General features: G+C 46.8%; 1 protein-coding gene across 3 annotated transcripts in view; it reads left to right on the top strand.

Moving 5' to 3' along the window:
* The window catches only part of SLC18A1 (solute carrier family 18 member A1), a 31,489-nt gene extending 16,963 nt beyond the window's left edge, over positions 1 to 14,526 (top strand). The window contains exons 7-17 of one of the 3 annotated variants that reach the window (XM_057724713.1): positions 35 to 127; positions 1,694 to 1,783; positions 2,037 to 2,080; positions 4,202 to 4,262; positions 4,345 to 4,440; positions 9,713 to 9,791; positions 10,733 to 10,784; positions 12,248 to 12,311; positions 12,590 to 12,709; positions 12,928 to 13,061; positions 13,927 to 14,526. In XM_057724713.1, coding sequence (XP_057580696.1) covers positions 35 to 127; positions 1,694 to 1,783; positions 2,037 to 2,080; positions 4,202 to 4,262; positions 4,345 to 4,440; positions 9,713 to 9,791; positions 10,733 to 10,784; positions 12,248 to 12,311; positions 12,590 to 12,709; positions 12,928 to 13,061; positions 13,927 to 14,040 — 947 coding nt within the window. In that variant the 3' untranslated portion in view covers positions 14,041 to 14,526. The remainder of the gene's footprint in view (positions 1 to 34; positions 128 to 1,693; positions 1,784 to 2,036; positions 2,081 to 4,201; positions 4,263 to 4,344; positions 4,441 to 9,712; positions 9,792 to 10,732; positions 10,785 to 12,247; positions 12,312 to 12,589; positions 12,710 to 12,927; positions 13,062 to 13,926) is intronic. The other 2 variants (XM_057724715.1, XM_057724714.1) reach the window with 2 other exon arrangements.
* The last annotated feature ends 626 nt before the right edge of the window (positions 14,527 to 15,152 follow it).

The following is a 15,152-nucleotide window of genomic DNA, read 5'->3' on the forward strand; positions in this document are numbered from 1 at the left end:
ACTCTGCTAACTCTGTCTGCCTCTCTCCTTTCAGGTCTTGGGATGCTGGCAAGTGTCTACACTGATGACCATGAGAGGGGGTGGGCCATGGGAATTGCCTTGGGGGGCCTGGCCTTGGGAGTGCTGGGTAAGTGGCACCTGGCCCCAGGTCTGGGTTCAGGAGGGTGAGGTACAGCAGACTGTTGGCAGATGGCTCCAGGAGGCAGGTGTTTCTAAGGTCATGGAAGACAACATCTTCCTTCCTTGTCTGTCCAACCATGTTTTGAATCCTTCTGAAATTCTGTCCAGGAAAAACAGAATCTCTTTCCCTTTAAGAAGCTGAATAGCCTGTAAGGGCAGGAGAGTGGTCCAGAAACCTCGTCTATTCAAGGGAGTGAATCTCCGAGTGTTAGCAGCCGCTGCCTCATCTCTGCTTCTATACGTCACCAGTGCTTTCAACATGAGAACATGCTCTTTGTCAGATTTTGTGCAAAATCAATACATAATCTCCTTTAATCCTCACCATGACACTGTGAAGGAGGAATGATTGCCCCCATTACAGAGATGGGGATAAGAAAGGTTCATAGCTATCCAAGGTCACATGGCCAGGAAATGCCAGAGCCAGGATACAGACTCAGATTTTCTGGGCTCGAATCCCAAACTCCAAACCATAAGGTTATACTTTTCTTTGAGGTTTATCCAAAATCTGGTTTGAGTAGTTCAACAAGCCCCACACTTTAAGTAGTTCAACAAGCCCCACACTTTTACTGAGTACGTATTACGTGCCGAGCACAAGCTAGCACAGAGGGGATATAGGTCAGAGGCCTCAGACGTGGTTCCTGCCCTCTGGGAGTTTATAAGCTAATTGAGAAGAAAACTCCTGGCCTCCACCCCGCTGTCTATCACCATGGCGAGGAGAGGGAACCAAAGCTGTGCTCTCTGTTAGTATCTACATCTCCAAACACCCGAGCTAAAACTTTGGTGCATCCTTGTCTCCTTTATCACCTCTCACTCCCAAATGAATAAGTCCATTATACCCTGTACAGCCACTTGCTCAGGGCCAGCTCCCCATCGCACCTCAGTTGGACATGGCACCAGCCTCCTGCCTGATCTGCACGTTCCCTTCTTCCTCCAAGGTGCCACCAGAAGGAGCTTCCTGTGTCCAGAGCTGGTGGTGTTTCTCCCCTGCCAAAAAAGCACTGCTGTTTCTCCCTAGCCCACAAGGCCAAGTGCATGCTTTATCTGGATATGTGGGGGCCTGTGGCTACTTGGTCTCAACCTCCCCCACCTCTCCTCATCTCCCAAATGCTCCTATGCTAGTAACAGGGACTTCTGTTTCTTCTCCATCCACACTCTCTTTTCTGACACCTCTGTGTTCTTCACACGTTTCTTCCCCACCAGTATTACCCCGTTGACCAAACCCCTGTGGCCACCTGAACTCACTCTGTTGTGATTACATAGCACTTTGTGGATGGAACATTTACTTTTCACCATGTTCTTATTATTTGGGTCCCCCCACGCCCACACATATATTCCTTCCACTAGCAAGGGAGCCCCTTGGAAGCAGGTCTTCTTCGTCTCTGAATCCTCAAAACCTCAGGGCTCAGTCCCTCGTAGGCCCTCAGGAAATGCTCACTGAGTATAGGAGGACAAGTCACGCTGGCTGGGAATCAGCCCCCCACATCTGGAACCCATGCCTGTTTTGCTCTTCCAGTGGGAGCTCCCTTCGGAAGTGTGATGTATGTGTTTTTCGGGAAGGTTGTGCCCTTCCTCATCTTGGCCTTCCTGGCACTACTGGATGGAGGTAAGTCACCGTAAAAGGCCACCAGGCAGGCGAGAGCCCAGGTCTGGGCTTTTGCCTGCCTGGCAAGAATGCATTATGCTGTGGTGTCCGTGTTGACATATTTGGGTGGATTTTCCCCATCGTAAGAAAGAGGGAGGAAGCTCAGGGAATTAGATCTGCAAGGGACAGGGTACTAACAATGTGGCTGTTATTGGATCCTCCAGCTAATCAGTGGATACACTGAACTATTTCTCACACCCTCTTTCTTTCTTAGCACTTCAGCTTTGCATCCTACAGCCTTCCAAAATCTCTCCTGAGGTAAGTGGATAGCAAGCTCCATTGGTGAGAGAGCAATAGAATGGCTAAGTGCAGTGACCCAGCCTGCCTAGACCATCCCTGTCAAACCATAAGGAGAAAGGGGAGGGGAGTTGGAGAAAGCAAGAACTGTATGAAATTCCCAATACAGTCACGTTTAGAATGGTGTGGGGGATGGGGAGGGAGTCTGGTTTGATGTTGGACCAAGATGGAGGAAGGGCCTTTTAAAGAATCAAAGAAACCTTTCTGAGTTATAACTCAGAACCAGGATGTCAATGATGTTGGGACCTGAGTATTCTTAGTTATAACATCTCAGAGCTAAAGAAGGCTTTGGAGGCCATCCAAACAATCTCTACCCCCAAAACATCCTTACAGACTGCCATTCTGTAGCAGTTAAATATCAGAGTTGGTATTTGTCTGACTCTAAGACAAAGATGGCTCTGGGAAATCTTTATCAAGCCATGAAGAAAGATAAGAAAATACAGACGATATGGGAAAATTTGATTGAAAGACCTTGATTTTGTTGCCAAGTCAGACAGTAGTGTTGATATCCTGGGGGTGTGCTACTTGTGATTGGTGTCTGAAGTGGGGGGTAGCCTTGTGGGGTCTGTGCTAGCTCCAAGTAATTAGTGTTAGAATTGAACTAAATTGTAGGGACACCCAGTTGGTCCACAGAGAACTGGAGAATGGCTTGGTGTGAAAAGCCCATCCATTTGGTATCAAGAAGTATTGTGAGTAGAGAAATGATTTTCCTTTAGTAGCTTTGTGAATAATTTTGATTTTTAGATGGTAATGTTCTACCTATTCAAAAAAGTATTTTTCTTTTCTGACTGGCATACCAATGTATGCGTACCATATTTTATTCAATCTTCTATATTTGGGCATTTAGGTAGTTTCCAATATTTTGCAACTACAAATAGTGCTGCAATGAATAACCTTGTGTATATGCACTGTTATAGAGTTGGAGGTAATCTTTGGAGTAAATTTCAAAAAATGAAATTGTCGGGAATTCCCTGGTGGTCCTGTGGTTAGGACTCCACACTTTCACTGCCGAGGGCCCAAGTTTCCTGGTCAGAGAACTAAGATCCCACAAGCCAAATGGCATGGCCAAAACGAAAACAAAAACAAAAACAAAAAGTGAAATTGTAGGGTCAAAGGGTTTATTGGACTTCTTTATGTACATGTTATGATTTAGATCTGTCTCTTTACTTGAATTATATATGGAAGTGGGCATGATCTTTTTAGTTTTAATATCTCTGAATATTGTAATCCATCCTATGTGTATGCAGTGAGGGTTATCATATCAGAACAATTGAATCTATTACAAGATAGAATGTGGATAGAATTAGGACACAGTGCTCAGGAAGTTTGAAAGAGAGAAAAGTTCCAGCTACTGAGTCAGGGAACACTGGATAAGAAGGAGCCATTTAAGCTTGACCTTGAAGAATGGGTGAAGTTTGGACCTATGGAGAGGAGAAGCAAGGGAGTTTAGGAAAATGTAACCATGACGACCGAGGGCCTGCTTATATGCATGGAAGGAAGGTAGATGACTAAGTTTCATTGGAATGAAGTTTTTTGAGGGAGAGGGGATGCTATAATTGGACATTTAGGCTGACATTTTAATTTAGGTGTTCAGGCTCCTTCGGCCACACCAGTCAGTATGGCTCCACATTTGGAAAGTTTGAGTGGCTTTCTGAGTTGCCACCTCTAGGCTCACTTTAGGATTCAGTGCTCTGCCTGTGGTCCATCCTGGACTAATATCAGTGCTGGCGAGCTCTAGTGGAGAGGCCCGAGGCCAGGAGTCCAGACACCTGTTGTCTAATGTCGGTCTTGCAGACAGTCCACTCTGATCTGGTTGATGGTCACTAGAAGGCAGGGATCATGTCTGGAATATGTTGTCCCACTCTTCGTGACTGCCTTGCACAGGGGGACTATGCAGCCACCAGCTCACTCTGTGACATTGGACAAGTCACTTCCTCTTCTGTGATGTGGGTGTCTGGTCTCTCCAGTAAGGAGCTGACGTAGATGGTCTCTGAGGTCCTGCCTGCACGTTCCCAGATTCTGTGAAGACAGGAGAGATGTGTACACTGTACAAATGAAGTTTTTTGTCGTCCATGTTCTCAGAATGCCAAGGGGACTCCACTCCTCACTCTTCTCAGAGACCCTTATATCCTGGTGGCCGCAGGTAAGCCAACATTGCCTCCCTTTGGGCTGGGAGATTGTGAGCTTCAGGGCAGCCTCAGAGGCTCACTGAACCATCTCCCCAGGCGCCCTCTGCTTTGCCAACATGGGGGTGGCCATGCTGGAGCCCACACTGCCCATCTGGATGATGCAGACCATGTGTGCCCCTGAGTGGCAGCTAGGTAAGTGACCTTGGTCCCCAACTTGGGCTTGGGTAGAGGTGCCATTCCTCTTTCTCAGGTAATTGGCAAGCATCATCAGGGCCAGGTCTTCAGAGTCAAAGAGGGACAGTGTGCTTCCTTCATAGAATTACCTTCCCAGTCCACACCTGTGAATCAAGCCTGATTGGGTGGGCGGTCCCTTCAGGAAGGAGGCTGAGGAGCAATTCTCTCAGAGATACTTGAGATGCTGCCTCCTGGGCTTGAAGTCCCCAAAATTTCCACTGAATAAAACATAACTCACAACTTAAAAAAAAAAAGAAGAAGAAGAAAATAAAGAAGCAGGCCGAGAAGGGCAGAGTTGGGGAGTTGACGGGGGCAACGGGGGTGTGGGGGGGAGGGGGGGACATACCTAGCTGTGTGGATGAATGACTTCTAGTCAGAAGACCTTGTGTTTTCATTTCCACTCCATTGATTTGCTATGCAAACTTGTGCAAATCACAACTTCTCATCTCTAAAATGGCCATCAGAATACTATCTAGTTCAGAGAGTAAATCTGAGGAATAAATGACATAATGTGTGGAAATGCTTTGCACCTGTTGAATATTAACAGGCACCACCATTACCATCATTGATACATTCCTCTTTCCCACTCCCAGTCCCCCAGATTACCGTTTTACTCCGTTACCTCTAAAAAGGTGCTAATGGAGTACATTGTTCTGCTCCATGGAGAGATGTCCTCATGACCCGTTTGAGCTTAGAGGGGAGGCTCTGGACCTTTGCAGGAAGTCTGAGGAAAGGGGACAGAGAAAGTTACGTGCAGATCGCTCAGTCACTGTGGGGAAGAGAGGCTTATGTGGCCGGAGGGGAAACTGATATAGCTTAATATGCCATGAAAAGCACTAAATCTAATTTTTTAGGGGACCATGCTAAGCAAGGCTCCCAGCTGCACTCCTCGCCCCAAATTGAATTTTTCTGGGCTGCAGCTGCCTGTGGCCGTGACAGTTAATTGAGTTAGTTGGTGCTTGGTGCAAATAAACATCCCCTGCCACAAGGTTCCGGCTGCTCCTGCTCTTGGGGCAGATGGGCTACCAACCACAGCTCAGAATGGCCCCTCCCCAGCCCTTCCTCACCCCACAGGAAGATTAAAAGCAAGCCAGCTGTCAGCCAGTAGCTGGTGAATTGTTGACTTTGGGTTTAATTGTAGTCATCCTGACAGTTTCTGTTGGGCAGCACTGTTTCCTCTCGGGATACAGAGAAGCAGAGAGAGGCTGGTGAGACACAAGAAACTCACAGGCCTGATGCCACACAGTGCCTTGTGCAGGCGAGGCTGCAGTGGAAAGCCTTCAGGAGATTCAGTGAGAGACTGGGAAGGACTTGTCCTCCACCATCCCTTAAGTCTAACTTCAGTGCTTCTCACTTGGAGACAATGTTAAAATTCAGATTGCCGGGCCTCATCCGGTAATTCAGTAGAACAAATTTGCAATCCTGGTGAGTTTCCCAGTGATGCTGATAGGGCCTCAGCGACCACACTGAAAAATACTGCCCTCAGTGCATAACCCTCTCTAAGCTGTTGGGAGGAGCAACTTGTAGTCTGTGACTGAACACTCTCCAGGTGACCTATTGTGTGCCTACTACTCTCACCCAGTGGAGGAAGGAGCTCAGGCTTTGGAAACAAGCCCACCTGGGTTGGAATCCTGACCCGGCCACTTACTGGTTGTGTCCTTGGATACGTTGCTTAACACTTTCACACTCCACTTTTTTTTCATTTGTAGAAATGGAGACCCTTTTCTAGTTGTTTTCAGGGTTAGCTAGATGTATGTATTCTAAAGGCACTGGCACAGTTCCTGGAATACAGGATATATGCAGGAAATAAAAATCATTACTGTTTTCATCATTGCTTTTGTTGAAATCACTTTGGCAGTCACAGCTATGTGTAACTCCCCACCCCCTGAAGATACGCTGTGGAATATGTATGTGTCTGTAGACATATAGTCTGGAATACTTCGTTTGCACAAAATGCTACTGAATTGCAAGCTATGCTCAGATCCTAAAGAACAAGCCACAATGACTGAGGAAAATCTCATTCAGGAAACCCCACATCACTTAAAACGAGGTCAAGGAGATGTATCTAGGAGGCCTGTGGGCTTCCTACAGGTGCCCATTTCCAGATACCAGGTAAACAATGGAGTAGCTATACTATTAATTTTTTAAAGCAATTAAACGTAAACACATGCTTACAGTTTGAAACAGATTGCCACCTGTACAGACAGACTAGATAAATATACTAAGGTGTGTTTCTCCTCCAGCCCATAGAAGAGAATATTAAAAGCAAACAAGACCTCAGCCAGTAACTAGTGAACTGTTGACTTTGGGTTTAATTGTAATTGTCACAACAGTTTCTATGAGGCAGCACTGCTTCCTCTCCGTACAGAGAGGCAAAGAGAGGCTGGTGAGACCCAAGAAAACGCACCCTGCCGATTCCATGCAGTTCTTTACACCAGAGCCATCTGTGCTGCCACACTGCTGGTGTGGGTGGTGGAAACATCTGGAGCTGGAGGTCCAAGTCTTGACCCTGTTACTCACTGGTTATGATGATAATAGTTAAGGCTGATGCTCAGAGGGCACTTATTCTGTGCCAGATGCCTTGCAGAATGGTTGCTAGGCATTATCTCATTTAAGCCTATGACCAGCCTATCTGGTGGGAATTATTATTATTCCCATATTTCAGAAATTTCTTAATCTGACCCAGTTTCCCAAATCCTGGGCCTTGTGGAAGTCCCTGCCATTGGCAAGTGTCCCTATGCCCTCAGTCTCTTTTCTCTGAACACTTTCATTTTCTTGGCCTGAGAAATGAGTGTTTTCTGAGAACACTGTTTTCCCACAGCCCTCTTGATGGAAGTTCATATTTCTTCAGACTTTGCTTTCTTTCGCTGCTTCTGAATCATTTCTTCATTCTCCTTCAAAGGCCTCGACTCCCTTGAAGATCATGTCATTAGATTATACCACCCCACCCTTCTTCATTGCAATTATCTACTAAACCCTGAGTTATCCCTTCTCATTCGTTAAATCCACCAACACCTGGCTCATATTCTTTTCACTTTTACTCCTGTCACCACTTTTGGTGACTTCAGTATCCAGGTGGATAACTCTACCACCATCTTGGCCCATTCCTTAATCTGCTCTCTTGCAGTGATCTTCTTCTCCCCTCCACCTTAATCAATCAAACCTTTATTTAATATTGACCTTGACATCACCATTAATTGTGGCACATCTGAAATTTCAATTCCAAGCAGACCAGTTATCACCTTATATATTCCCTGCTCAGGTATTCTAATACCCCTGTATTAACACATTTTGGCTACACTGAAATCGCCAGTCCATCCTGTTCTTTTTCTGTTCCCATCACTACTCATGTCCTCACTTCTTTCTTTATTCAGCTTGGAGTCCATCATGATGAATCCACATCCATTGTTAACCTCACTCCTTTGAAAGCATTGTTAATTTCTTTGCCCCACCAGCTCTCCCTCTGGAATTGTCACCTGGGAGGCCTTAACTCTGGTTCAGCCTATCTGGTTGTCTGCTCCTTACATGCACCTGAGCAGTGAAATGGGGCTGTAGGAAAACACACACTAGGTAGGCTGTTGGTCTCACTTTATGTTTATGGCCACAAATCTAAAGTGGGTTTTCACACTGTCCAACAATCTTTTTTTAAGTCCCTAGTTATGTTCTTCCTACTTTCCAAAAGGACTGGTTTGCATGTCTCCATTCAGACCTCCTACATACCCTCATCCCTTCACCTTCATCATTCTCAACTCCTAGTCGTTGAGAAGATAGAAGCAATGAGAAGGGACCTCACATGTTCTCATCACTACATATACTTACTTCCCTCTGCCTTCTCTTTATGATTGAAACATCCCAGCTCCTTCAGAGGCCAAACTTCTTTTTTCTTTTCTCTTCTTTTTCTTTTTCCTTCTGGATTTCCTCTCCTCTTATCTACTTCATTGGCTATTCCTTATCACCTTTGCTATCTCCTCCTCTTTTGTTAACTTTTAAAGGTAGGAGTTCCTAAGGGCTCAGCCCCTGGATATCTGTTCTTCCTTCTAAGATCTTTCAGGGGTGATGCCAGCCATTCCCATGGCTTTAAGAACTAATTGGTAAACCGATTAGTCAAACCTTTATGTCTGTGTGTAGGATCTCTCCTTGGAACTCTAGGCTTATCCACTCAATAGGCCTTCCTATTTGCATTAGGTGTTTTTGATTGTTTGTTTGTTTTTCTTGCTAAAAACCTTCTGTTTTGCTTATTCAGTTCTCAACTTAAATGTTACCTCCTCAAAGAAGCCTTCCTTGACCCCCTCAATCTAAGTTAGCCCTTATTCCTGGTCCCTCTTCTGTATCACCACATTAAAGTTTATTCACAGAACTTTATCACTTGTCAAAATTATCATTTTCATTTATTTGTTTACTTGTTTATTGTCTATCTCGCTCCCTTGGAATGTGAGCTCCCTGGAAGCTAGGATTTTGTCTGTTTTATTCACCCTTCTAATCCTGGTCCCTAGAATTCCTGGTACATAGTAAAAGCTCATTAAAAATACTGAATGAATGCATAAATGAAAGAACGAATCAATGAGACTCAGAAAGGTTAAATTCCCCATGGTCACAGAGCTAACAAGTGGTCAAGCCACGGTTTAAACCCAGCACCAAAGCCCATGCTCCAGGGTGCTTGACTCTACTGTCACACACCAAAAAAAAATGTGACAAGAGCCTCAGTTTACAAAATCCTTTTACATACATTTATCTAATTGGCTCCTTAGTGTATTCTGGTATGATAGAATCACATCTTTGTTTTCTCCAGATATGGAAACCAAAGCTCAGAAAGGTTTAGTAACTTATCCAGAGTCACTGTCAGAGCAGTAGCGGGGTGGGTAAATAGCAAGGCAGGAATCTTACTTCCCCGGAAGTATGTATGTCTTTCTCTAAAGCTCATGCTCTCATGCTGATAATCACGGGTATTTAATACATGAGGCTGGCTCATCAAAGCCATTCATCAGGAAGCCCAAGAGGGGAAGTAGAAGCATGCTAAATGTGTTGACACTGAACACAGTGCTGCTCTTGAGGACAGCAGAGGCGTGCAGCCCTCTGTCATCTGCTCTGGGTTTGCACAGGATATCCTACCCACAGAACAAAGTGATTTGGGATCCTTGAAGGTAGCAGGGGGGCTTCACTGTCCTGAAAAGAACAACGTGGTTTAGAGTAGCCAGCATGATCTAAGGCGAGGGCCTGTGTCTTTCTACAGGTCTAGCTTTCTTGCCTGCCAGTGTATCCTACCTCATTGGCACCAACCTCTTTGGCGTGTTGGCCAACAAGATGGGTCGGTATGTAGCCTGGGGATCCGGGAAAAGCCAGGTGGGAGAGTCTTCTGAGGTGTTGCCTACACCTGGGATGAAGAATAATAGCTTCTCTGAGATTGCAAATTTAGGACCAGTACACACACGATAAAAGCTGCCCACTGGGAGGATGGGGATGGGTAGGGGGTGAGGACAGTATGGGGAAAGGATGGTCCTGAGGTGGTTGCTATGGAAGAGGCAGTGAATATATGAGGGACAACTTCTGCTTTCCAGTTGTTTGTTGTTCAGCTGAAGAGATAAAATGACACCACAGAGAACAGGTATGAAGAAAACAGTACCTTGGGGCAGGGGTTGTCAAACTGTGTCCCATGGAGCCCCAGGGAGCTCTACAGAGGTCCTCAGAGTCCACCAAGTCGAAAGGGTTGGGGGCTGAGAGGTATGAGTCTGGATTCTGTTCCTCCACTACAGTGAGAACAGCTTTAATTTTACCTTTGGAGTGTAGCATGAAGATTTTAGAAATAAGTTTAAAAACCATGACCATAGGAAATCAGAGGAGGAAAGAAGTTTGGTGTGTTTTGTGGCTTTTGAGATGGACCCTGAAGATCAGATAAAATATGAATAGGTGAGAGGTCAGGTGCATTGGGAAATAGCATAAATTAAGTTTGAGGGTTATCCCCAAGGGGCAGGTACCTTCTGAGTCAGGGAGGGAGGAATACGTCCCATTGCTCCTCATCTGCTTCTGCTATGGAAAGAGGTGTGGAGCCAGGGAAGCGATGAGGGGTGGGGAAGGGACAGGGCAAGGGCTCCCCTGCGTACAAATGGGTCATGTAGGGATGCGTTTGTCTTCTCACATCCTACAGGGTTCCTGGAGATAGGGGGGTAGGACTGGCCAGTGTGTTGGTGATGGGGTGGCAGGTGGAAGGGATCTCAACCCTCAGCACCGTCCGATGATGACTCTCTTCTTCCAGGTGGCTGTGCTCCCTAATTGGGATGGCGGTAGTAGGTACCAGCTTGCTTTGTGTAAGTACAATGAGGTCTTGTTGAGAGAGAGAGAAACCTGGATATTTAAAGACCAGTTTCCTTTGAAATGAGCAGAGGGTTGACTTGGCAAGGACTGTCAGAAAGACTGTTTCTGTGTAGGTAGGGATTTAGCACTGGGGGAGATGCTGCCAGTCATCCCACTGAAAGGTGGTGGGGAAGGAGAGGGAGAGGGCAGTGGGGCAGCTGGAGACAGAGGTCTGAGGCTTTATGGATGGGCACATGAAGCAATACATGTTGGTGTCTATTTCTGAGGTCTGTCAAATGGTACATTGTATGCCTCTGTTTACTCATCTCACCCTGACAGGACCCCGTGAGCTACCATCTATGCCTCTATCTCTAACACCAGAGTATTTGGTAGAGGAAGAAACAAAGAAGGGCTTTCCCATTTTCAGGAGTCCCCTTCAAGCTCTCTGAGCCTTCATCTTCTCCTCTCCACCATGGGGATCAGAAGCACACTTGCCTCCTAGGCTTGAATACAGTGCTCAAGAAAGGCTGGAGGTCCTGATCGGGAGCTGAAGCTCCAGGTTCAGTCCCCGCTTTGCCACTTGCTCCTCGTGTGACTCTGAGCTCGTTACATCACCTCCCTTTGCTCAGGCTCCTCATCTGTGTAGAGAGGATTCTCATAGCACCTCGCAGGGTGACCCACACCAACTGCAGCAGTGTCTGGCCACAGTGAATCTTAACCAGTACTAGCGACAAAATAGAAATACCCCTTGAGGATTCATCCCTAAGATTGTCTTTAGTCGCTGACGTCTAAATGGTATGTGACACCTCTAAGGGGTGAGTGTGCTGGTGTAGCAAGTTTGAGTGACAGGTGCCGGTGGGGGGGAGGTAAGGAACCAGCAAAAGAGGAAAAGAAGGCTTCTGTGGGGGATGGGGAGGGCAAGAGAATGAGTTTCACAAGCTTGCTGAAGCATCAACACAAGCCGCGCCACCTGTCCCGCTAGCTTATAGGTAATTGCTTGTTGGCGTCTCTTTTTTTGTCTTCTTGCTCCACTGGCTCCCAGGTTAGGGTTTAACTAAAACCTCTGGATGATGTTGCAAATAGAAAGAGAGGAAACTCCACTCAGTGAAAAATGAGGACGGAAGTGTGTGTCTAGATGGTGGGGGCAGAGCAAGGGGAGGAAAAGTTCATGCAGCAGAAAAAGGCCATTGTTATGCTTTCATAGAGTCAAATCAGAGGGTCATCCTTGATCTTACCACTTACATTCTATAACTCTCGATAGGAGATTTAACCCAGATGGCACCAATCTAGTTTTCTTATCTTTAAATGCAAGTGAAAATTCTTTTTCATCAGGAGGTATAAGAATTCAAATAGATAATGTCTGTGGCATGTAGAACCTGGTTGATAATGTGTTTTGCAGGAAAACCCTTTGTTTTTGTGCTACTCTCACCTGACCCAGCTGGACTCCTGATGAACTCTTCCTCCTTTCCTGCTGCAGGTTCCTCTGGCTCATAATATTTTTGGTCTCATTGGCCCCAATGCAGGGCTTGGCTTTTCCATAGGTAAGAAGTGCCCTTAAAGGAGATAAACCCTTGAATGTTGGTTTTGGGTCAGATCAGCGGGGATATATGGAAAGGCAGAAGGAGCAGGAGGGCAGCTGGCAGGGCTGTGGAGAGATGGGCTTGTAACGGCTGGTAGGAATGGGTGTCAGTGCTGAGGGGAGGACAGACAGCAGGCAAAGGCAGTGGACTAAAGGGGGGAGGGGAAGGGAGGATGCCACAGACAAGGAGGGGGATGGTGGGGAGGGCTGACAGCGGTGTCCTGCTTGCTCTGACCACAGGCATGGTGGATTCCTCTATGATGCCCATCATGGGACACCTGGTGGACCTGCGTCATGCCCCCGTGTACGGGAGTGTCTATGCCATCGCCGACGTGGCTTTTTGCCTGGGGTTTGCTATAGGTATGTTGACGGAGGGATAAGGGAGTACGAGGACCTGGTACCCACATCTCCCTTTATGCACTGTTTACTGGCTGAAAGTGGAGCCAAGAGGCTGATCCTCCTAGGGTTCTGGAGATACCTGACCCTGGGGCATATGCGGGATCAACTGCTACCCCTCGTGTGTGCTCCGTGTGATCGAGACTCAATGCACACTGGTAGATTTGCTCTTTTCCTCGCAGGCCCATCCACTGGGGGTGCCATTGTGCGGGCCATTGACTTCCCCTGGCTCATGGTCATCATCGGGGTCGTCAACATCATCTACGCTCCTCTCTGCTACTACCTGAGGAACCCCCCGGCCAAGGAGGAGAAGCTCGTAAGGGGCTCTGACTACTGCGGAAAAAATGATAACCCTCCGTTTCTTTCCCTGTCTCTCTCACTCCTTTTTATCCTGTGCTTTTATTCCCTCCCTCTCTGATAGGCTCCCTGCTTTGCCATGTTTTCTGATGCCCCTTCTATCTCTGTCTTTCATTTGTGCCCCTTCCTTAGTTTCCCTTCTCTGCACAATCACTTCCTCTCTTGCACTGGTCTGTTCGGAAGGGTCCTAGGTACAGAGGGAAAATGGGAAGCTTGTAAAGTGTTGGGGTCGAGGACCATCAAAGGCATCCTGTACTTGCTGTAGTTACCTGCGAAGTGTGAATTACCAAGTCGTCTGCCCAAAATGAGCAGAACATTCATCCATTCATTCACTCAGACCTGTCATTATCCTTACCAGGTCTTTTCTTAAAGTACCACAGGGGGCTTTAAACATCCCAGGAGAGAGAACCACAACGTATGATTTTAGTTAATAAGATACTTTCCTCTCACTGCAGCATGAGCAGGGGCTGTGTGGGTTAGGGATGGATATAGAGGCTGCTTAAAGGAACAAAAGAAGGCAGGAAAGTCTGATGGGGGGTGGTGCCCATTTCAGCTGGCTCCGTGCTATAGCCTGTAGTACTGCTGTTAGGATTCAATTAAAAGCATATCAGATGATTGTCTTCAATAGGGTGGCTATATCTCAGTGCCTTGGGTGGCCTGTGCACATACCTGAAGCAAAAAGAGGGTCCTTTTCTGGTTCCTTGAGTCTTTTTCTGAAGAGCACTAGACTTGGATGAGCTAATTGGGGAAGGGGATGGGGAAGCGGATGGGGAAGCCGGTGAGTGATGTGCAGTGATTTCTCTTCTACATCTTGCCTGCCACAGGCAATTCTGAGCCAGGACTGCCCCATGGAGACCCGGAAGTATGCAGCCGAGAAGCACACGAGGGAATTTCCTCTGGGGGAGGACAGCGATGAGGAGCCTGGCTGTGAGGAGTAGCAGCAGAAACTGGTCCCTGGACCTTGTCATGTGAGGCTCAGACTTCAGTGACCAGCTCATTCCCTGGACCCAGGTCACCAAGGGCTGTTCAACAGGCTTCACTTCCCTCTCACCTGGTGTCTCCTTTCCTCCCCTCCCATGAATGCTGTTCCCCGGTTCTCTCCTCACCTGTGTCGCTCACAGCTGTCCCTCTAAGCTTTGATGCCTCAGCTGGCCCACCTTTTGTGGGAGGACAGAGTGATGCTTCCTCCTCGGCGTCTGTAAACCGGTGACGGGTTCTACGAGGGGTGACTCACTTCACGGAGGCGGCAGTGAGCACCGTCTTCCCTGAAACCCGTGGGGTGGCTGACAAACCTCATTTCATCTGTTATCTGATTTTCTTTGGCACCTTCCCAACAGACTGTTAGAGTTTTGTTCTCTGTTCCTGAACGTGGTCCTCTCTGAGTTTTCCCCGATGAGTTGAGAGAGTGTCCTCAACATTACATTGCTGCCACCTTGCCCATTTGGGACATGTTTTGCCTGGGTTTTATAAGCTGAGTGTTTTCTCTGCGGCCAGACCTACAGCTGCTGAAGTGAGTCTGCCCGCAGTGGAAGGAGGGCTCCTCTTTTCCTCATTACCAAATGGAAAGGGAAAGAGCCTGTCTCTCTTATGCTTGAGTTTCTGACATTCTCATGATTTCCCCTGTGGGTTTTGTCTACTTTTCCTTGACGTTCTTAAATTCTTAGAAATAAATGTAGGAGGACAGAAAACACAGTCTATTAACTCTGAGATTTCATGGGAACATGGGTAAAGCAACTGTCCTGAAATCCCTTCCAATGTGGGTTTTCTAACAGGAGGATTATAAGGAGGCATTGTCCACATTTGCTAAAGAATAAGTTGTTCCCTAATTCAGACATGGAAAACTAGATGCTCTTTTATAGCAAAAGAGAGTGTGTGGGCAGGGACAGTAGGTACGATAAATATTTTGACATTTTTCTACCTTTTTGAAATAGTTACTAAGAGGTGGGGTTTCCAAGAGATGGGAGACACCGCACGTACCCTTAAATAGTTTTTCGTCTATTTGGGCAAACTGTATGTACACCAAATAAAAATGATCAATACCGCAAGTTTG

Source organism: Hippopotamus amphibius, chromosome 2, assembly GCF_030028045.1.
Source record: "Hippopotamus amphibius kiboko isolate mHipAmp2 chromosome 2, mHipAmp2.hap2, whole genome shotgun sequence".
NCBI lineage: Eukaryota > Metazoa > Chordata > Mammalia > Artiodactyla > Hippopotamidae > Hippopotamus > Hippopotamus amphibius.